Source organism: Anomalospiza imberbis, chromosome 14 (assembly GCF_031753505.1).
Source record: "Anomalospiza imberbis isolate Cuckoo-Finch-1a 21T00152 chromosome 14, ASM3175350v1, whole genome shotgun sequence".
In the NCBI taxonomy this organism is placed as follows: Eukaryota; Metazoa; Chordata; class Aves; order Passeriformes; family Viduidae; genus Anomalospiza; species Anomalospiza imberbis.
The window spans coordinates 7,908,925-7,932,017 of NC_089694.1; the positions used below are offsets into that span (position 1 = coordinate 7,908,925).

The 23,093-nt window shown below is 43.0% G+C and overlaps 1 protein-coding gene and 1 long non-coding RNA gene across 4 annotated transcripts in view; one reads left to right on the forward strand and one right to left on the reverse strand.

Annotated features, from left to right (window-relative positions):
- Positions 1–23,093, reverse strand: part of LOC137482450 (uncharacterized) — a 63,167-nt gene that overhangs the window by 4,058 nt on the left and 36,016 nt on the right. The window contains exon 2 of the long non-coding RNA XR_011004070.1: positions 3,166–3,238. This is a non-coding gene — a long non-coding RNA (uncharacterized lncRNA). The remainder of the gene's footprint in view (positions 1–3,165; positions 3,239–23,093) is intronic.
- On the forward strand, positions 8,161–22,074 carry SLC6A14 (solute carrier family 6 member 14). 3 transcript variants are annotated; one of them, XM_068204748.1, is made up of 14 exons: positions 8,163–8,247; positions 8,862–9,030; positions 10,799–10,930; positions 12,398–12,559; positions 13,849–13,984; positions 14,717–14,849; positions 16,665–16,805; positions 17,753–17,981; positions 18,066–18,191; positions 18,283–18,401; positions 19,577–19,676; positions 20,058–20,167; positions 21,167–21,334; positions 21,923–22,074. In XM_068204748.1, exons 1-14 carry the CDS (start codon positions 8,200–8,202, stop codon positions 22,070–22,072), a joined length of 1,923 nt encoding a protein of 640 aa, XP_068060849.1. In that variant the 5' UTR covers positions 8,163–8,199; the 3' UTR covers positions 22,073–22,074. The 3 variants fall into 3 exon arrangements, with proteins under 3 accessions (XP_068060850.1, XP_068060851.1, XP_068060849.1); XM_068204749.1 differs by lacking the exon at positions 10,799–10,930 and having other exon boundaries at positions 8,161–8,247; XM_068204750.1 differs by lacking the exons at positions 10,799–10,930; positions 12,398–12,559 and having other exon boundaries at positions 8,161–8,247.

Sequence of the window (23,093 nt, forward strand, 5' to 3'; positions counted from 1 at the left end):
CAATACCTCTTAAATGGAGCTATATCCCAACATCAACATTGACTTTCCAGGGAGCAAATAAAAAAATAAAAACAGCAAAGGGTCCCCTAATTTCAAAGTGAAAGCAAATTTTCATGTAACTAACAAAGCCCTGCCTCACAGGAGTGTTTCACAACCACAGAAACTTGCATAAGCGAGGTTGGCATTTCTTCCACAAACTGGACAATTGCTGGCACTACAAGCACCACTGGAAACAATGCTGTAAATTTCCCTTTTGGTTAATATCTACCACTAGAATGTCCTAAATGAAATGCTACCTTGAAACATCTGTAGAAGGAAGTGATATGTGCTTAGTTAATGAAATTCTGCAAAGTGATGATCAATAAAAATAGAAACTTGTGGTTTGGACATAAACCATCAATTTTTAAATGAAAATTAGCTCTCAAAAATTACTGTTTCAAATTTTCTCCATACTGCAACAGCTCTGGAGTGATTGTACTAAGCCTTGAATTATCAGCTCAGAAGTGCATGGGATTGGGTGGAATAACGGAGAGAAGTTTCCTGGGACTTTTTCCAGGTGCTGCACTTTGCAACTGGGAAAATTATCATGTTACATGATGTCAGTAGGACAGGATCTGCTTTGACTAAATCATCTAATCACATTATTTGATTAAATTCTTTAATCAAGGTGGGTCCTCTCTACTCAGTAGCCTGAAAATATGATGTGTTTTAACTGCATGCCTCAGGCTGCTAAAACAGGGCAAATACTCTTACGTGTACTGGTGTGACATTTATGGCTGCAAAGTATGTATCTGGATATGCAAACAAATACAATCTCTGTGCACATTTCTTGGGTTTGAAGTAGCCGTTCTGCATAAACTCTGGGGCTTGCTACTATTTTTAACTTCTTACTGGGTACCACGGCTCAGCAATAAATCTGAGGCATTTTTTACATGGTCCTAAAAGCAGTTCCATGTTCTCTGTGCTGTGTGGAACAGTCCTGGAGATTTCCCATCATGGACAGAAAATCTGGTTCTCTCCTTCAGCTTTTGCAACTCTTCATAAAAAACCAAAACCAAACCAACAGAGAGAAGGTGAGCCTTTGTGGGTGAGAAACACAACATTGTACAGCCATCACACCCAGATTGTCACCATAAAGCAGAGCATTTCTCACAGCTAGTCCCCTGCAGATCAGTATTTGCTGTCCATCACAGTTTATTGGTACCTTTCCAGGGACTGCCCAATCCACTGTTTTAGCAGTGTCTCTGACTTGTCCTGGTGTTCCCTGCCAAGTGCATAAACACAGGTCCTTGTGTCTTGCTTCATCTCACGGGAAGGACGTCAGTGCACTTCCTTACTTTGCCTTCCTGCACTCCTGTTCAAACTTTACTCCCTTGTTTGCCAGACAAGGAGAAGTTTGTAATGAGGAGTGTAGGAGATTATAGGATTGCCAAACCAAGAGTATGCAAAGAATCTCATGACTGTATAAAAGTTTGCAAAACTTCACAATCCAGAGGTGTCCAGATGAGTGCCAAATGTTGATATACCAGATATCAGCCTTTATATAATTGCCCCAGCTTCAAGGGAAAAAAAAAAAAGCATGTCTTCATAATAATTTTTTCCCTTGAACATTAAAACCAGCCACAGAAAATGCAGGTCCTTCTACAACAAAAACATAACAGTGTAAAAGTTTACACATTAGTCTTCAGCTTTCAGGAAAGTAGAGTGTACTTTTTCTTATCCTCTGGAGTAAAACATTTGTAGGATTAGGTACCCTTAGCACTACAGAGCAGCTGTAACCTAGTGGAAGCAGGTTGTTGTCATTGGGTATACTAATAATTTCATCAATTCACCTTTCAGAGGTACAGCTGCACTGAGACCTCACATCAGGACAGTACTCAGTCCCTTACCTTTCTATACTGAGACTCCTTGAAGTCTGATAGAGACTTCAGCCCTTCCCTCAAATAAATTAAAGTGGCACTTATGTGGAACATGAATCCAAAACTGTAATCCTAGAAGCTTCATGGCTTCATGCTGAGAGGCTGCCTAACACGTTTAAAATCTGTGGGCCCTGAGTTTAGGCACAGAAAGTCAGGCAAAGTCCAGAAAATCCTCAGTGTTGGGAGTTCTGAGAGGGTTGGTTAAAATCAGTGTTTCATTAGAAAGTGGCTTCTCTTTGGCTGTGGGGTCAGGTGAGAGTGTGCTGAGAGGATCCACCCCAGAGCAGGTGTTGCCACTGCTGCCTTCCTAATGGCAGGGCCATGGGAGTTGCCTTCACATCCCTTCCACCCAGCTATTCTCCGGGCTTTTGGGGTCAGATACGGCTGTTCTTGATACTGCAGGAAAAAAGGATGGTCTGGGCTGTGAGGATGCCTGTTCAGGAGAGCCTGAGCCGGAGGGAGAGAGCCTGAGGGCCTGGAAAGGAATGTCAGGGGAGTGACCAGATTTGTGGCAACAAGGGTGAGTGTTGTGGGTGGTAAAATAACTTATGGTGTTTCTTGTTAAAACTTTTCTTTCCAGTCGGTTATGGATTATTTTGTGGTGGTCAGCTTTCCTCCCTGCTTAAGGGGAATACAAATGCACTCCCTGGTTTTTAGAGGGGAGGAGGTCCTGTGGTGAAGCTAAAGAAATGGCAGGGTCTAATGCTTGTGACCACTGCGGTTCACATGCTCTCTGCAAAATTTGTGCTATGTTAAATACCTGAGCCCTACCTCTGCTACCATCCTTGAAATAAGGGAAAAAGACCAGTTTCTTTTAGAAAGGATTTCTAAGTCTAATGATGAAAAGAGTTGTAGGAGATCCAGATAGCATTTTTTTTTCTTTCCCAAACTGTGAAAATGCTCAGCTAAGTAATTGTTCTAGTGTCCCTGCAAATCTTGCTTTTTCGTTTTAGACTCGGAATCTTGTTATTGCAGCAGGTGACTTTTTGGCATTACTACTTGATATGAGGTTGTTTCTTCTTACCTGGGAAGCCCCAGTGACTTGGATGAGCTCTTTCTGAGAGTAATTGCTAACCTGCAGGAACAGGTATCACACAGAGGAAAGTGTTGATGGAGGTATTTCCATTCCAAAGATATCAGGCAGGACTAACAGCCCGGCTTTTGTCCTTTTGTGAAGGAGGACAATCACAAAGATAATTCTCTTGGCTATCACATAGCAAGACTGCATGTCAATATGTAAAATTACCTCAAGGAAAGGACTGAGCTGAAAGGTCTTCTTTTTGCTGTGTGATAGTCAATACCTGTATTTCAAAGCCTTTCTGTTAGTCAAAAGCTTCTCAAGAATATGCATTTATGTTATCTTCTGTGAAAAGCTTTTTTTTTTTTTTTTTTTTTTTTTTTTTTTTTTTTTTTTTGTAGCAACTAGCAAGAAAGTATAGAACTGGGGGGCTGGGGAAGATAAACTACCTACCAGGATCTCTTGGCAGTGCTGACCTTCAGAAACATTGGCTCTTGGTGCTGGGGAAGAATTTAAAAATGAAACTGTTAATGATTGAGGAATTCAGTACAGCATATTTGAAAATTACTACTGTACTCACTCCTATGCTTTATTTTACTCAATTAAAAATGACTCCTTAGTTTCTACTGGCCCCACCTCTGAAATATTTCCTAATAGAAAAGTCATTATATTCTGACACCTATGCACTTCCCAATCACTAAGTTTTGCTAATTGCATGCTTCCAATTTTTCATTTTCCCATACTTTATCTCTTCCCTTTTCTTCGTTGTATCTGTTGTGACGTCTTCCCTCATGCGATACCCGAGGTTTTGTGTTTACAGAGCGTTTCAGTTGCTCAAAGACAAGTTGAACGTGTTTGGAACCTGCCTCTAGGATGGTCAGGGAGGGGGCAGGTAGAGTGACACCTGCCTGATGCATCTTGGAAAGGCTTGGATGTTTGTTTGGCACAGGGTGCCAGTGATTCATGGAAAATTGAGATGCTTTGTGCCAAAAGCAGAAGCAGACCTGGGGGAATTAGGAGCCCTGGGCTGCAAATGCTGCTATTCATTGTGCTTTGGTAACTCTAATGCAAGTCTGGATTTCAGCAGAGATTTTCATTTGGTTGTGTGATTTGAACAGCTCCGACCTTTATCAACATTTAGTCCTTTCTTGGTTGCCTTTGTCCTTATTCTAGATGGAGCTCTGTTTGAGAACAACCTTTTTTTTCCTGTATGGCAACTTCAGTAATCTCTGACAGATTGATGAGTTCTCAGGGACTGGAGAGAGGCAGTGCTACAAGAAAGACCATGTTATCATGGAGTTTTGGTCAGAGGGTGAAGTTATGGAGGAGCACATTCCAACTCTTGAATAAAATTAACTAAAGAGGAGATTAATGTTCCATAGCTACAGAACTGTCAATCTTGCCAAGAGTCATGAAAACACCATGATTAATTTTGTGGATGGAGACCTGTGGCTTCCTCTTGAGTGGCTGGGACAACAAAATATTCCAAGCTCAGTGTAGAAGAGCAGTTCTGCAGAACCTTTCAGTTTTATTGGTATATTTTAATTTATTTCTGCCTTATAAGTTTTTTCTACATGCATATGTAAAACTTCCCCATCACTAACTTGATTACTGCATATATTATTAATGATTTGCAGGTTGCAACCTGCTGAAAAGGCCTGAGGGCAAATTTGCTTTCCATATAGTTTCAAGTCTCCACCCATCCTATGAGCATGACTTTGAAGGCTTAAGTATTTTGCATTTATAGCACTTTTGCAACTGTTCCATTGTAAGGAGATAAATGAGTGAGGTTTCAGCTGCTTCTTTTGAGTTATGATAGTAGACTGTCCATAGAGGCAAGTAGGAGTGACCTTGCTGCATTTCTCACCTCTGAGATGGCTTTAGAGATGAATCCAAAAGTCCTGAAGTTGGAGGAAAATTGGATTAAGCACCTCATTGTGATTTTGCCAATACATGTCTTAATTATGATTACATAATTCATAATAGAATGAATTACTATTATGTTAGTGAACCAAACATCACACAGTACTGAAAACTTTTGATGTTTTTCTGAATCAAATTATTTCAGGATTTCCATTTAATGAAAACAAATTTGTGGGTAGAGATCCATTTGGGTAGATGTGTGTGTCCTGGTGGCCTGCTGAGCAGCAGCAGTGAACATCCCAGTTATGGAGAAAAGCAAAAACTGATAAACAAAAAAAAAAATCCAGGAAGGATATATAATGTCAACTCCTTTTCCCATGAGCAAAAGCTCATCACCCTGAAGGGATTGGCAGCGTTGGAAGGAAAATTTGCTTCCTATCTTTATTGCACAAACGGTTGCATGAACCATTAGAACCAGGCAAGCCAGTATTGGCACGAGGCCTCTTCAGCAAGTAATTCCCACACTGTGTTTTGCTATAAGCCCTGTCTGCTTTCACAGGTACCTCTTTGAAGTCACAGATGGCCATTTCAGAAACTGTTGCCTTTGTAATTTGCCCTTGACAACACCATCTTTGTCTCTCCATTCTGTCTTCTAAGCAGAAGGGCCACTTCTTGACATGCTCTCCTTGTAGATACTCTTCCACCTTGCTTACACCAGGCTCACAGTGAAATAAGACATTTCTCACCAGATGGAGAATACTGCCTTGTTTTCATGGGCTACTACACCAATGACTGATTTTTTTTTTTTAAGTTAGTGGTAAAGGTTTGGTCTAAGTTGCCTGTAGATCAGTTCAACACCAAGGAAATAGTCTCATTTTTAATCACTTTGTCTTTAAATCAAGGCTGATGATTTTTTAGGCAGAAAGCCTTAATTTAAATGTGAACCGTAGGGCTTGGTTCTGTTCAGCTGCAGAGGAGAAGATAATTCCTGCAGCTGCAGGAGCCAACATTCTAAGTTTTCTGCCTTGCTTCACCTGTCAGTTTATAGCAGTCCTTTCTGTCTGATCCTCTCCTCTAAAGAGTGTAACATTGCCAGTTGAGCTCTGGATGAGAGTAATTACATGCTGTTGATAGACAGTTAAATGATTTAGTCTTCCTAAGATCCTGAAAGCCAACATGTTTTTTTTGTTGTTGTTATTGGTTGGTTGGTCTGCGTGTGTTAGCCTGCCAGGATTTAGTGCATTCTAAAGTGATTTGCAAAGTGAGTTTTCTGGTCTTTAGCTCATGCCAGTTGGGAAGAGCAGAGGTAAATGAGCCCCAGCTTCGTCTGCTGGATCAGTTTTGGATGTGTGTGTCAGGTGGCAATATTAGTAAGCACTGCTATCAGAGAAGATATAGGTTAAAGAACATAATTTACTCATCGTATTCTTAAATAAGCTCATCAAACACAATCTGCTGGATCACCAGAGCTGTTTGTGTTAGCTAAGGGCAATACCCAACATCTGATAATAGCACTGGTGTAACCAAATGGAAAACATGGGTATCTCACTGCTCCTAGGAAATGTCAGAATTGTTTGCTGTATTCTCAGCATGTTAAGATTATAATGAATTTATTTCTAAATTATTTTTTCTCCCCATTGGATTAACAGAAGATTCAGTAAATGGCATTGATAGCAATCCACGGGTTCTTTCCAAACTAGAAAGATGACGTCAGGCTGTTGGTCAGGAGATGAGATCTCTCATCTATGGCAGAGCCAAACTGGCTCTGGTTTGCTGGCTGATAATTCTGTATTCATAGCTGAGGCATTCCAGGGGTGACTGGCTGGCATGGTGCTTGCTTGGTGGGTGGCTATCCCAGCTGTGCGGATCCAGCCTTCAGGGATCAACCTGATGGACTCAGTCCTAGTGAATGCAAGTGGAGCTGCTGTGCTGTTCAGCTGCAGAGCTCACAGGAGAAATACAGCCCTGCTTCAGGCACGATCCTCTCTGGAGATACTCATTTCTTCACTGCTTACAGCAAACACCTGTACAGGAGTGTTTTCTTTAATTTTTACTTATTATTTTCTCCCAAAACCCGTGTTCTGTCAGGACACTGCACCTGTATTTGCTTTTTGTTCCAAAGATAAGCGTATTCTAGCATCTTTCCAGTATCTAAAATAGAACTCTCCTTGAGAGTCTGCTGCACAGGGTGATAAAATACAATCTTATTTTACCTTCCCACCTTTCAGATGTTGTCCCACACAGTCCTCAGTCCTGGTGTACCTCTTAGTTGTGGCTAGATTGAGACACGCTGGGTAGCACTTTGCTGAAAAAAAGTCCCACTAATTTGGAAAGAAAAGATATTTGTCAAGGTGTGGATCTGAAAGAGCCATGGAAAAGACCATTTTACAAACAGGGGAGAGCAATTAAGCAACCAGACGATCTGTGTCTCCTTATGTCTGTACACAGAGTGTGCTTTGAGCATTGTCCTCATGTGTTTCAGAATGCCTGGGCAAGGTCACTGTGACATCCCTTCCCATAAAGGGTGAAATGTCACAGCCACATAGGTGATTGAAGCAGGGGAATGCTTCAGAAAAATCCTTAAGTCCTTCTGCTCAAATTCCTCCTCTGGAGATGACTTTACTTTTATGACCTGCCCTTTCTGTGCCTGTACCTGAAAGGTGTGTTGAGAAGCTGAAATTTCCACGGTGTTTAACCCCCTTGTGCCCTTTGCTTTGTGTCCTGAGCCTGGACTCGAGAGTGGCGCGGGAGGGGTGGAGCGGGGTCTCCGGGGCGGTGAGCGCAGGTGAGGCCGACAGGCAGTGCCGCCGCGGGGAGGCACAGGGAGCAGCGGGGTCAGCTGCTCAGCGGAGCGTCAGCGTTTGATGGGGAACTGGCAGCCTGGAGGTACAAGACAAGGAGGAGAGTTTGTGGGTAGGTACTGGAAGAGGACGGAGAGGGGAAGGAGTGGGGGGACATGCTAGAAGTGAAGGTGGGTGACAGAGAGGCGGCCAGGCAGGGGTGCAACGAGAGCTGAAGAGCCCTGACTGGGGGAGCGAGCCCAGGCAGGCTCGTGGCAGGGGAAGTGGGTCGGGGTAAGGCGAGGAGCGAGGGCGTGTGGAGGGCAGGCAGTATTTAGGAGGGGAAGTGGGCAGGTGAGCGCGCAAGGTGTTAGGCGGGTGGGTGTTCCCGAGGAAGTGGGCGCGGGGCCGGAGGAGGGTCAGCGGGCGGGGTGCGGCGGGGAAGCGGGCACGGGCTGCGAGGGGCTGCCCCGGGGGCGGGAGGCGGCCCCGCCCGGGCCGTGGGGCAGCCCAGGGGCCGCGGTTCCCGGCGGGGCAGCGAGGGGCGGGCGGCAGCCGGTCCGATAAAGCGCCGGGCGGCGGCCGGCGCGGGCAGAGCGCGGCGGCTGCGGCGGCAGAGATGGGGATGCTCAGCCTGCCCGGCTTTCTGTCCTGCGGGAAGAAGAAGGTGAGGCGGCGGGGGGAGGCTGGCCCGAGGCTCCCGGGCAGGTGGGGTGCGGAGGCACCTGGGCAGGTGCGCGAGAATGTAGGCGAGTGTGGGTGCACCTGAGCAGGTGGGTTGTGGAGGCGCCCAGGTGGGCGTAGCGGCACCCGGCCAAGCAGGGTGCAGGCACGTCGGCAGCTGTGGGCAGGCATGAAGTTGTCTGGGCAGGTGAGATCCAAAGAGGTAGTGGAAGGTGAAGTGAGATGAGCACCTCGGCATATGTGCAAGGCACTAGGACAGGTGTTTTTTAAAGTGGCCGTACAGGTATTTGCTGATGTGAGCATCTGAACAACTATAGGGGCATCTGGGCATGTGCAGGGGCAGAATGGGGGAGTCTCCTGGGGCTGATAGCACAAAGGACCGAGGCAGGGGTAAGGCAAAACTGTCTGTGGAGGTGTTTGGGCTCTCTGGTGGGACCCTCTCTCACAGGTCTGTGCTGTCCTGCCAGGGATCAGCTGGACTGGCAGCCCAACTGGCTGCCCACCTGTGCCAAGGTGTGTCTCTGGACAGAGAAATTCTGATATGATTGCCCTTCTTGCCTGGTGGGTGATCACAAGCCTTCCCTCTTCTCTTCCAAGGACTTCAGTTTGACAAATGAAAAAGATGCCCACTCCAGTGACAGTGATGAGAACTCGGAGCGTGGCAACTGGTCAAACAAAGGCGACTACCTGCTGTCCATGGTGGGCTATGCCGTGGGCCTGGGCAACGTCTGGCGCTTTCCCTACCTCACCTACCAGAATGGAGGAGGTACCTGTGCTGAATGGCAGGGCCGGGTGGGCGCACCTTGCTCTCCCCAAGAGAGAGGAGAGCAAGCTCCAAGGGCCAGCTCTGAAGTTGGGCATGTTCTGTCAAAGCTGGATGTGAGCATCACCCTGGGAACTGGGATAGAGCCCGCCTGTGGGAAAGGGGAGTAAGAGGCACCTATGTGCTTTTTGGGTACCAGCTGAGAAGGGAAATAGTATTTAGTTTGAGTTACAAATTTCTACCTGAGAATTCCATCTTCTGAATTAATCAGAACCAACATGTACCTTTTTGTCCATGTGCCAATATCCTCTACTTGTCTAAATAGCTGTTCTCCCTCCCCAGTGCTTACCTCCTGGTGAGTTTGTTATATACCATACCTGGTATGTTTATAGAGAACAGCTGAATCTCCTCTGCACCTTTGTTTTTCCATGCAAACAATCTGAGCTGGAATAATTATCTCAGCTCAATAATTACCCAGCTCAAACACTTTAGAAGTGTGAGACAGAGCCTCTACCTGCTTACACAATGAACTAGTGGCAAAGCCAAGCAGAGGCACTGGTTTCCTTGGCTTCTATTCCAGAGCTTTATCTACTTGCCAGGCTACCACTGGTAATTAAAGAGTACATAAATAGTAACTTCAGAGAATTTACTTATATGTACCTGGTTGCTCTGCCTAACAGTAGTTGAAATCAAATTCTGGGCTGTAAATGCAGTACAGCCCACACAGCTGCACATGGAATATAAGGAGGCATTCCCAGTACAGAATTTTTATTGGAGTGAGCTGGGCTGGTTTGCATTACTTAGAGTTTTGTTGAAGAAAATTGTGAAAACAAAATAAGTTGAGATGTCAGCCCTTGGACTAGATCTTTTTCTTATCTGCTGCAGCAGAGACTTTGCATTTAAAACATATTTGTGCTGGTGCTTGCATCCTTTTCTGTGCCCCTTGCCCATGATTGATAAAGACAACTGTTGCATCCTTGTTTTGAAACACAGGAGTAATCCAGTTAATTCTCTGGAACAATTTGCTTCCTGAAATTACATCAGGTATTTGCAGTTCCTTGCAGAACTGGGTCCTTGATTGCTTTAAATTCACTGAGAGTGATGAGGACAGATTCCTGCAGAAATATCGTGTTGTGTTTTTGAAACTTGCGCTCTCGCTTTCCTTGTCTTCTGTGCACACAAAGAAGTGCCAGTCCCTTTCACAGAACAAGGTGCTCACTGATATCAGGTTAACATGCACTTTTAAAAGGACTTGAACAAGAGCCATCCTGAGATGTTGTTTGACACAGGACTCAGCCAACCATAGAAAATAATCTTCATGCTTTGATGTCCAGTCGCTGCTTAACAGGGCAGTTGCAAAACACAGCTGAGCACACAGAAGAATGGTTCTGTTCCTCTTTAAATTAAAAGCTGGAAGATTAAATAGAAAGTGGACAAGGCTGGTGGTGCCTACAGTTGAGCAGTGTTCCTGCATGTATTGGAGCACATATTCAATATGTTTTTGTAAAATTAACTTACTTTCTATAAGAGGAGCCATTCTTTTTACATCAGCAGTTCTGACATTCATTGCAGGTACTATTTAGTCTTACAGAAAACAGGACTTAGAAATAAATCTCTCCATTTTGAAAAAAGCCCCTACAGTGGGGTATTTGAGCAGGGGGAAAAGGGGAGTATAAAATATGATAAAACTGTGGTGGATGCTGAAAGATGCTTTGTTTTCTCTGTATGTATGATTGTGCTTTTCCCCCCATTTTTTATCTCCTTCTCTCAGGTGCTTTTCTAATCCCCTACACCCTGATGTTGGCATTAGCTGGCTTGCCCTTATTTTTCATGGAATGTTCCCTTGGGCAGTTTGCCAGTCTAGGGCCAGTTTCCATCTGGAGAATACTACCATTGTTTCAAGGTTGGTTTTCTTATCTCTCCTTTTATTCCAGTAATATACTGTTGTGAATTAATGATTTCTTCATGAAGTTACTTAATTTTGAGACACCGATATCTGTGTTGCAACTATTCCCAATGTTACAGGGTCAGTGTTATGTACCCAGGTACATACTTCCTCATTTTTCAGTTAATAAACAGATGATGAGTAAAGATTTCCCCAAAAAGGTTCTTGGTTATGAAAAGTTTTATCAGTGATTCTTCCAGTGTTAAGCAGCACATCACCCTCACTCCAGCTGTCCAGGCAGAAGGAAATATCCCTGTTTTGCTGTGTGAGGGAAAACTTCAGTAAAACAACTGGCGTACTGTGTGCAACAGATTGAAAATAAATTTTAGAAGCTGACTTTATCACTGTTTCTTTATGCTTCATGTCCAGTGTAGCTTGTAAGGCAATTGTTGGATGGGTTAATTCTGTATTTGGCTGCCAGTGCAGCCACAGGCACACAGGTCTGGGTGCTCTGCAATATTGTGCACAATCACCCAGCAACTGCCTTGGGAGTCATCTGCAGGTGTGATAAAATAGCCTAGACTCTGGCTTTTTAAAGTGAGGCGCCTCTTGAGATAAAAGAAATCATTCCAAGCTGTAGTGATAGTTTGTCTCGCTGAGGGTTTGTATTTCTCTCATAGGGAGATTTGTTTGGAAACAATTAACCATGGGCTTTACTTACACCTGTCCGTCCTGGTCCTGTACCATGGGTGTAAAGGACTATGCAATGGTTTTGTTTGTCTTAATCTACCAGAGGAGTTAATGCAGGAACCAGGAAGTTTCCTTCTGATGCAACAAGAATTTGCTTGTCACCTACAGAAACTGGTTGCCCCAACATTTACTTTTTTTGCTAGTCTCTCTTCTGCAGCACAAGAAATTTTCATGAAAGCAGTGTGTCTATCTTAAAGCAAAAGGTTTTAAACACAGCATATCTTTTGTGTCTGTGAAGACAGAAACACATATATAGTTTCTACGATGATTTGTCAGGCTTTTCTAAACTCACATTTTAACAAGGGGGACAACAGTAATATTTACAAGATTTACTGTAGTTTAAAGCATTCATTACAGTGGAATCTTTAAAATGGCTTGGGAAGTCCTGTTTGTTTTATTTTACTAAGTTTCCCTCTGAATGGGGAGAGAACAAAATACTGAATTTCTCCTTTAGACTTTGTAAATAGTCCAATTTTTCTATGGGCCTGATTCAAACTCTATTTCAAAACCAAGTTTGAGATGGTCACTTTGGATCATATCCATAATTTCATGGGTTTAATATTTCACTGTTTGTTTGCTGTTAAAAAATATTTTAAAACCAAACAAACTTCACCAACTTCAACTACTTCCCAAGTAGCCTTTTAAAAGTCAAGTGAAGGCTATTTGTTTTGGTGGGGGGAGGATTTGCAACCCGAGTTTGGAGTGATTAAGATATTGTGTGTTTCTCTTTCCTAGGAGTGGGCATCACAATGGTCATCATCTCAACATTTGTGACTATCTACTACAACGTTATCATTGCTTATGCACTCTACTACTTATTTGCCTCATTTCAACAAGTGCTGCCATGGTCAGACTGCTTTTCCTGGGCAGATGAATTCTGCAGCAAGACAAGAATAGGTACCATACTTACCAGATAGAGTTTAATATTATTGCTTTTGGTAATTGGCCTGTTTTCTGGGTGAAAGTATAGGAGCAAGACAGCCGTGGCTTCAAAAGTCCTTCCTGGAGTTTTGCATCTGAACACAGAGGAATGATGCTTATCCACTTCTTTGCCACCAGTTCTGGGTGCTTGGGAAATCTACAGAGAACTGGGCTGAAATCACCTTGTTGGATCTTTTTTTTCTCCTTTAAAACCTCAGCTTTTTTATAGTGCATAAAATCCCTGGAAATACTGCATTCCCATTTCATCAGGCTTTGTGGCAAAAAAAATACCTTCCTTCCATGGGACAAACTACTGCAGTAGTTTTAATCGTGGTCTTTTACCCCTTGCCTCCCCTGTGGCTATGGTAATCCTGAGCACCACTGAGGCACTGGTTTCACACTTCATTTTCTCTTTAGAACGCATCTCCACACCATTGTTCTTGTGTTTGACAGCAGACTAGGGCCCAAGCACTTATCTCACCAGTTTCCATATCAGACCAGTTTAAGGCAAAAGGTGAAGTTGGTGAGGTAATTACCAGTTAGCAGCTGGAAATGTCTTGCCAGGAAACCGGTGATTATTAAAATAACAAGGACAAGATGAGGATGGATTACATTGTTTACAGTATTAATGTAAATATATCTCAACCATATATCTGAAAATATCTTCTAAGAGGCCTTATGTAACAAAAAGTTGATGATTATTCATTGGCAAAACAAAAAACATTTCAGCAACGAATTTGTAAGTTTTGGGGGAACACAAAACTGAACTGAAGAAGCTGTCCTGAAATAGGTTTCAACAAGAATTTCCAGTAAATGCTGATACATGTGCTGATAAAGTGTTTTGTATTGTATGTTCTGGCAAAAAATTCCCAACCCCAGTTTCCATTCCTCCAACTCTGCTCCAAGGAAAATATTTAAAGCACTCGAATAAGCCCTCTGCCACAAGAAGATGAATATGAGATACTAGATGATCCACGTGTCACCTTGGTTTGGGACAAAGGTTTTCATAGAGTAACCAAGGCTACAATTTTTACTATGCTCAGTTCTGATTTTTATAAGTATTCTTGAGGATAAGTAAAACGTGGTGAGCACACAAGATTCTTGGTATTTTGATTTGCAGTCAAGTAGCGAAGTCACAGCTGCAAGTGACATTTCAGGTTTGTTTCCAAATATTGTTAGCAGGCAAACTGAAGCTGTAATTCCTTAGGAAACACATTTGCTGTATCAGTCTGATAGTGTTAATGATTCCTTTTTCTTGATTTCAGTAAGTGACTGCAACACAACATTACATGGGGAAATCATTCATGCAAACTACTCATTCATCACGGGCAACAATCTCACATGTATAAATGGCACCATAAGCTACAAACCAGTGCAATTTCCCAGTGAGCAATACTGGAAGTAAGTAAATACTTTAAAGAAATTACTAAAAATACCTTTTTATGCATTGTGGTTTTTATTTTTGTCTTATCTTGCAGTCCAGAAAAAATCTAGTCAAGGGACACAGGCATGCAAATCACTAGAGAGGGGACTTAAAATTTAATTGATAAGTTTGGCCTTTTTAAGATAAATTATGTATAGAAAGAGAAATAAGGGAATCAACCTTTTTCCAATTGAAAAATACTCCAATTTAAAGAACTCCTCTTCTCTGGAGTCCTGGTAGGCACTACTTGGCATCTTTACATATGGCATATACTTTTATTTTTCTCAGGAGTTACTGTGTAAAATATATTCACCTTATTCTAAATATGGGCCTGTTGTAAAATTGCAATTTCTTTATTGCCCCACAGTCTCAATTTGCCTCATGTTCCCTGGATTCCTGGAAACTGATTCTTGTGGGCTTTTCTCTTCCTGTCAGAATTTCGTGATTAACACAGCATATCTTAGGTGGACCTTATGGGAGATATATGGAGAGATGAGAGCTGATAGGCTTCAAAAAGAGGGGGGAAATGCAGTTAAATATACCATTTTTCATTGCCAATCACGCAATTCTTACTGCACACTCTTGGAAGAGGCTGCAGACTCTTGTAATAACCTCACACAGCAGCTCACTTTTTCCTGAGAAGTAGCTGAAGAGGAGGTGTGTGAGTGCTGCTGCCAGCCCCTCCTCACCGGAGCATCGTGTGCTTTCAGCAAAGTGACTCTGCAGCGCTCGAGTGGGCTGGACGAGACCGGCAGGATCGTGTGGTACCTGGCTCTCTGCCTCCTCCTGTCCTGGATAATTATTGGAGCTGCCCTGTTCAAAGGAATCAAATCTTCTGGAAAGGTATGTTAGGAAGAGCAAGGAGATGACTTTTGGCCTGATTCTGCCCTTCCAGTGTCAGTTGGACCCAGGGAAGTTTAGCACAAGGCAGGATGCAGTCCTAACACACCCCCCTCTGCTGGGCTCAGCATTCGTCTTCCCTCCTGCTCCTCGGCTTCATAACTGTTACCTAAAATATGAGTAAGGTGCTGATTACACAGCCATTACTTAACTGCTGGGCCTCAACTCCACCAGGCTGCCCTGTATTTTGGGATCTTGCTGTTGTGCCAGTGATTCCAGCTGAGTTTTAGCCGTTGCCTGGGCTGCGTGGTGGAAGCGTGCATGTGATGGCACATATGGGCACACGCCCTGGGAACACCCAGTGATTATTTTGTACTTCCAGTCTGGTTGAGATGGTTGGACCATACAGATCAGGTGCTGTGAACAGGTGTGTGTGTATAGGTTCCTGACAGATTGTGAAATATTGTTTGTTCCCAAGAGTTGAAGTTATTTGTTAGGGACAAGGTACTTAGATGCTTGTGTTCAGAATCTGTCTCTGCTGAGCTCCCCATTTCACAAGCTGCAGGAAACTTGTGGAACATTTCTGGACTTTTTCTTGGGCTAGGCTGACTTCAGGCAGGCTGAATTTCATCCTTCCTCACCTGAGACCCTTTTCTTGGTTTTATTCCTTCCTCCTCATACTCTTTTCTCACATTCATTTACTTCTTTAGCCTCAGTTGCCTTCGTTCTTTTGTTCACCTTCTCTGCGCAGATTTTTCCCCCCCTTTTCTTTCTGTCATTGTGCTTTTCTTGAGTTCCTTGCTGCCTTCTTTTCCGTACTCAGTGTGATGTCTCCTCCTGTTTTGCTTTCTATTTGGAGCTTTCTGCCCTTGTTTCAGTGCTTTGGGGTGGAGTATCTGTGCTTTTCCAGCCTCAGTTATTTGGCTGCATGGCTCCTCTTAATCTCATGTTCTTTGGGTTCCTGGCAGTTGCCTCCTCCCGTTGTCACTTTTTTTCTGGCACAAAGGCAATAGTCTTTGGAAAGTAATGTGAGACTTGGAAGAATATAGCTGGGCAAGAGCAAGATGGATGAAAAGCAGAGAGAATTGTCCATTCTAAGCAAGCATGAAGGAAGTCTTCGGAAATGTCACTCACCACACAATGGTGCAATGCTCTGGCTTGGTGGAACCAGCAGTCCTGGGTCAATTACCTGTCTGAATAACACTGAAACTAAGACTGAAGAAATCAGAGTATTGTTGAACGTAGCCTGTGTGACAACTCTACTGCTGGCCTCTGTCCCATTGTGCTAGTGCAACAGAATGGATCTGTGTCTGAGAGAACCTCGAAGTCCTTGTTCCCGTAAAGAAAGCTTCCAGAACAGTGACTTTTAAAAAATTTTTGGTCTGACTTTTTTTTGTGGGGTAGTGGGGGGGTGGGGGTGGTTGCAGGGAGGTCATCAGGAGATAATTCCACCCTGGACACCTAGTTTTTCATGACTTTCAGTTTGCACTTGTTAGAAGCACTACCTAGCAAGAGATGTCTGGGGTAGCTGAGTCCAGACCTTGCTACAGCAATAAATTATGCCTGAAAAACACATTTCTGAAACTGGTCAAGTGCTATCTGAAATGTGGATATGTGGCTTGGGCCTTCTGCTTCTGCTGGAATGCAGCTCCAGAACTGGCTGAGCCAGATGGTTTGGTGGTTGGCATGTGCTCATTTCCCTGGTTGCCTGTTTTTCTTTTGTACCAGCAGACCTTAGCCTAAAGCCTGTCCAGTCTTCCGGCATGAAGGTCTGTGGATCCCCTCACCCCTAATGTTTGTCCCTGCCCATTTCTGCAGGTTGTGTACTTTACAGCACTCTTCCCATATGTCATCCTGCTCATCTTGCTGGTGCGAGGTGCCACCCTGGAAGGTGCTTTGGATGGCATCGAGTACTACATTGGGAGACAGTCCAACATCACCAAGCTGATGGAGGCAGAGGTGAGAGGTAGTTTGGAAGTGTGACACACTTTCCTGGTTATGTGGGCTTGCTTCTTTTTTATCCAGTCAGGTTCTTCAGGTCCTGCCCTGTATTTTGTATCAGCAAATGGTTGTGTAAAAATTCCAAGCCCCTATTCCAGCTACTCTCAAATTGAAAGACAGTCCCTTTCTTCCCCCTCCCTGCCACATCAGTGATGATAACTGTGCTATTGCCTCTAAACAGTTCTTGGGGATCATGCTGGAGTTTAATCTTAGCAAGGTCTGCTAAGAAAGTTCTTGCTGATAATTTTAAGGGACTTTATCATAAGGCTGAAAGGATCCCTGAGTTTGAAATTCAGGCCATACCTTGCCTGGGAAATTAACTTGGTAATTAGGTGGACCAGGAAGGGCACCTCATGCAAAGAAAGCCAGAACTTTCTTTGTTCTGTCTTATGCCAATATTATTGCAGTTTTATCAGAAGCAACCATTAAGTGTGATATTTATTTTTGGTACTCATGTGAGTGCTTGGCACTATCTGAGGGGCTACATCAGAGGCAGGGGTGGTTTGCTTGGGTCACACAAGTGGGAGGGTACATGGAAGTTCTCACTTCTGCAGCCAGTCCTGGTTGTCCTTATTTGTTGTCTCTGTGCCAAGATTCATATCTCAGCAATTCACCTATGTGAACAAAACTAATCTTTTCTTCAGGGTTAGCACAATAAGATTTAAGTATTTGGCAACATGCTTGGGATGTGACCTTTAGACATCATAAAAATACTGTTTGTGATCGAGACTGCAAAGTCACCAGCATGCTATATTCTATCATCCCTAAAATTCATATGAAATAGAATTAGATATACAGGCTGAATGAAAAAAAAAATACCCTTGAGCTTCAATGGAGGACAGACTTAAATGTTTATGATAAATACTTTAAGTAATACAGTAATTCTCATGTCCTTTTTTTGGTAGGTTTGGAAAGATGCAGCCACTCAGATATTTTACTCCCTGTCCGTGGCATGGGGCGGGCTTGTTGCTTTGTCTTCATACAACAAGTTCCACAACAACTGCTACTCAGATGCCATTCTAGTTTGTGTGACCAACTGCGTCACCAGCATATTTGCTGGGTTTGCAATATTCTCCATCCTGGGACATATGGCATTTTTGTCTGAGAGACCCGTCTCAGAGGTGGTGGACTCAGGTAGGCTGATGGTCACACTCTTGGTACTGGGACTTGCACTGGCCAAGGCATGACACTAACATCCTTCTCTCCACTACTTTCCAGGGTTTGAACTGGCCTTTGTAGCCTACCCAGAGGCTCTCTCCAAGTTACCAGTTTCTCCTCTGTGGTCCTTCTTGTTTTTCTTCATGCTTCTGCTTTTGGGCCTTGACTCCCAATTTGCCACCATAGGTAAGTGGGGTTTTAAGTGACTCATGGCTTTTCAAATGACCATTGCCTTTCTCAATTGTGCTGCTCAAAATCCCTACTTCTTCCTTTGCAGAAACACTTACAACCACCATTCAAGATATATATCCCAGAGTGATGAAAAAATTAAGAATACCTATAACCCTGGGTCTGTGTACATTGTTCTTTTTTCTTGGGCTTATCTGTGTTACTCAGGTAAGAAATCAAATTTTATCGGTAGTGATTTAGTTATGCTGCAAGGGATGAACTCAAATCAAAATACCCTTTCCAACTGTTCCTGTCTTTGTGGTTAAATCTTAGAGACCCTTGAATTTTGACAGTGTGCCTGAACACACAAGTAAGCAATTCCAGGGAAAAGCTTGAAGAACCTAAGGTTTTCTGTGATTATTGAACTGAGACATGCTTTTAAATAGAAGGCCTTTACAGAGCCTGTGAGTTATCAGCCTGATTTATCATTCCTCAGTTCAGGAATTTATTTGTGTAATCACAAGTAGATGCATACAGCATGTCCGTGGCACAGTGGGTACTGCTAATAAACGCTGATGGGATCTTTTTGTTCAGAACTCAGTACCAAACAGGACAGGAATTGAGGAATGGCCTATTCATGTGATAAAAACCTATTAGCTCATGACTATTTGTAGATCGCATGGTTACTTCTTCTGCATGTGTATATTTATATAAATAGATATACAGAAAAGGAATTTTAAGTATACTGTGTAAAATTTCTTGAGGCAATTGCTTTTAAGGGTATAAAGGTTCACTGCAATTACTCCATCTAGAAATGCAGATTTATGTGTGTAATTAGAGTGAGAATGTGAAGGAGGTAATTGTGGTGAGTAGACATTTGTATGGTCAAGCAAAGTAAGTAAGTCATGAAACAGGGTGGTGGAGAAGCTTGCAAGGGTCTTGGTACACAAGACTGTGAAAAGGCTCAGAGATTGTTTCCTGCTCTGGGATCCTGCTATTGCAGGCTGGTGTTTAAAGGTGTGGTTAATCCTGTGGAGAAGTCATGTAGGAGGATAGAAGCCTCCCAGAACTGATAACTGGTATAGCTGTTGCTGTAGTTCAGTATAAAAACTTCAGCCCCAACTTTATTCCTGTAAGCTCCAAATTTAAATCTTGCTTTCAGCTGTTTATATATGCTCTGCATAGACATAGATCCTGGTTTTAGCATCTATAGTATTTTGTTGGATGTGCTGTTCAACTTTACTTAGAGGATTTAAAGAAAATAATATTCACAAATCTGTACTTGACCTGGAGAACTGTGAACTTAAAAACTCAGAGTCATGCATAGTTAAATTGTCTTAAACAAACACATCTTATTTTTATGTTGCTACATCAAATTTTAACCTCTAATATTTGTTCTGCAGGCAGGAATTTACTGGGTTAACCTAATAGATCACTTCTGCGCTGGCTGGGGAATCCTTATTGCAGCTGTTCTGGAGATAGTAGGCATCATCTACATTTATGGTAAATTATTTGCATTGAAAATACATAATTAAACTAAGCAATCCCAGGAACAGTGTATATCAGAGTCACAGTATGGTTTTGGGGTGCAAGGGACTTGAAAGATCATCCTGTTCCAACCCCCTGCCATGGGCAGGGACACCTTCCAATAGACCAGGTTTCTCAAAGCACCATTCAGCTTGGCCTTGAACAGTGCCAGGGATATAAAATACTAATTACTGCAATAAGGAATTTGTAAGTTAACCATCTGAATAACAGTAATATAATAAAAAAAAAACCTTTAATGCGGAACTGGAGATTGCCTTTCTTTGATAATTTTTGAGTAACCCCGCCTGCAAGGGAGGTTCCTGCTTTACAGTAAGTCTCATGATGGTCTTCCAACAGGAGGAAACAGGTTCATTGAAGACATTGAAATGATGATTGGAAAGAAGAGTCGTTTATTCTGGCTGTGGTGGAGAATGTGCTGGTTTTTCATCACTCCTGTGCTGTTAATGGTGCGTGCACATGACTGGGTTGTCAGTGTGACAGAACTCAATAATTTAATATTGAAGAGGTTTCTTTGTGAAGATTCAGGGCTGACTGCCCAGGCTCTGTGTATAAAGATGGGGCACAGCTGTGCCAGTGAAGTGAACTATGGGCTATCTCTGCTTTCTGAAACACTCTCTCCTCTGATCCTCTCCAGGAGAGGCTGGAGCTTGAGACCAGTTACTAGTGAGCTGGGTCTACACTCCCAAGGACTAACACAGGGCAACTAGATCCTCTGCCTTGGCAGCTGGATTGTCTTAAGTTTAGACTGAGATTGGTTTGAAAACCTTTTGAGGGAAATCCTATTTTTGGGTCAGATGTTCTGCTGTTCTCCTGTCTGAGACCTTTTAATGTCCTGTTGCATGTCTGGTTTTTGTTACCCCTATACTTCCAAATGTGAGTGTAGATGGTTGGATTATGTTACTATGACAGAATTTATTAACATCCCCAATCCAGGAACAGTGGCAAGTCACTCTGGCCAGCACATTACCTGTAATCTGTACAGACTATAGTTTAGAAATTGGCAAATATTGCTTCAGAAACTGGATAGTTTTAAGCAGCATTTTCTAATCTTAGTTTCTTTCCTGTATTCCTGTAAATAATGGAATACAGGAGCACATAAAACATACAGAGAAGGGTACTGGTTTCAGCCAGCAACATGTATATTGTCCAGCATAACTTGATCTCTGGGTTCTCTTTAAATGCTATGTTTAAATACAAATACACTTAGTGCATCTCAGCACTGGTCAGATGCACATTTTTCAGTCCTGGTCTTCAGTCGTGCTGTTTGGTGATGACTGAACACCAAATCCTGCACAACTGTTCTCACACTCAGAAAACAAGATGGAACTGTGCAGAACTTGTAGACTTGTAGACTTCTTTTTATTAAACCAACTTGGAAGCAGTGCAAATTCAATGTTGCTGGAAACCTGCTCTTCCTCTCTTATTGTTTTTGCCATTTTTTCTAGGCTATTTTGGTCTGGTCTTTGATCACATTTTCAAATCCCACTTATGGCTCAGTGTTATACCCAGCCTGGGGAACCGCTGTTGGCTGGTGCATGATCATCTTCTGTGTCATCTGGATTCCCATTGTTGCTATTGTAAAAATAGTTAAAGCTAAAGGAAACTTTTTTCAGGTAAGGGCAAAAAAAACCACTGTCATAGCCTCAAATCTGAATTTCTTTGGTAGTATCAGGACCACCTGTGCTTTCTTCTCTAACACATCCACTACTTTGACATGTTTTTCAAATGGATTTTTAGACCAAAGCATTATCTCTGGTAGCTGCATCAAAGGTTCATCTACCCCACCATGTTCTGATAAGAAGATTAATTCTCTGGGAGTGCACACACCATTCAAGAGAGATTTTTTCATCAGATCTTTTGCTATTCTAGCTCCTTTAAATTGTCTGAAGAATTTCTATTGCTTTCTATCCCCATATAGTTTTCTGGAGTTTTGCCTCCCATTCCTCACAGAAGCAAGTGACAGATCTGAGATATTCTGCTCTTGGAGAGCTTTCCCAAACAGTTGTCACAGCTTTCCCTGTTCTTTGACTTCAGTGTCCAGAACCCACCAACCCCAAAGACATTTGGAATGATTTTAAACAATTTTGGTGATTTGCCATTTGTTGAGTTGCAGTGCATGTCTAGAGCTATAATTTTACTGAATTTTAAAAGTAGCCTGGACTAAAGTAAGACATTAAATGCCTCTTGGTTTTGCTTTGCAGCGCATTGTCAGCTGCTGCCGGCCTGCAGCAAACTGGGGCCCCTACCTGGAGAGACACCGAGGAGAGCGATACAGCCACATTGTGGATCCCAAGAAGGAAAAGGAGCAGGAGATTCCTACTGTGTCTGCCTTCGTATACAAGCAACATTGAGATGGCTGTTTGGATGACTGTTTTTTAGTATATATGTGGGTTTTGTCTTTTAATGTTGGAAAGGTACTAGGCAAAAAAAAAAAAAAAGACAAATCAACAGCCCTGCCCTTTGAAATCCAGCCCCCAAATGAAAGCGAGTCATATTATTTATTTTTAGTGCTTTAGTCTCTGGGGGAGGAACACATCAATTAGGCACTGAGATCTCACCAGATATGTGGGTTGAGAGGGCAGGATAATACATTGCAGGCTCCCCAGGCTGCTGGACTGGCCATGCTTAACCCCATCCAACTGGTATCCAGCTGGACTGCAGATACGGGTGTGGAGGAGACTAAAGACATTCTGGTGCTCCCCAGCTGGAGCCCAAAGGTGCTCTGTGTGTGTGTGTGTGTGTGTGTGCGCCCTGAGGTGCAGTTGCTGCCTTCTGCTGTGCTCTGCCCCTGCAGGGATGTGCAGTCAGCAGAGGGGAATGGGTGTGCTGCTACCTGGCACTGGAGCTCAGGGAACATGGATAATTCTTCTCTAAGCCTTGCTCAGTGTGCTGGGAGGCTGCTCAGGATTTGATGCTGAGTATGTTCTCTGTGTGTGTGTTGTCTAAACAAATAGAAATATTGAGTGGCAAAAAATTGCCATTACAGGAAATAAGGCTTCAACATGGTGAGAGGCAGGCTGCTTTCTATTTCTCATTATTCCCCTTGGGATCCCTAAAGAGCTATCTTCTCTGTCATGCCCTGTGCTCAGCCCTCATCTGTCTTTAATTCAAAAACCTCATGTTTCCATATTTTGTCATTAGGCTCTGCAGAATGAAAGAGTAACCACTGAATTCTGGTTTGTCTGATCTCCTATTTTCATCAATGCTTTACCTATCAGGTTGTTTTCTGCTTCTTTTACTCAGATTCGGGTTTTCCCTTCCAAAGGAAACCCAAAGTGCTTTTTTCAAAGACTCAAACAGTGTTATGGTAGGGCCAAAAGAAGCAGAACTTTAAGTAAAGTGAAAGTTACAACTACCTTGTAGTGCTGTTAT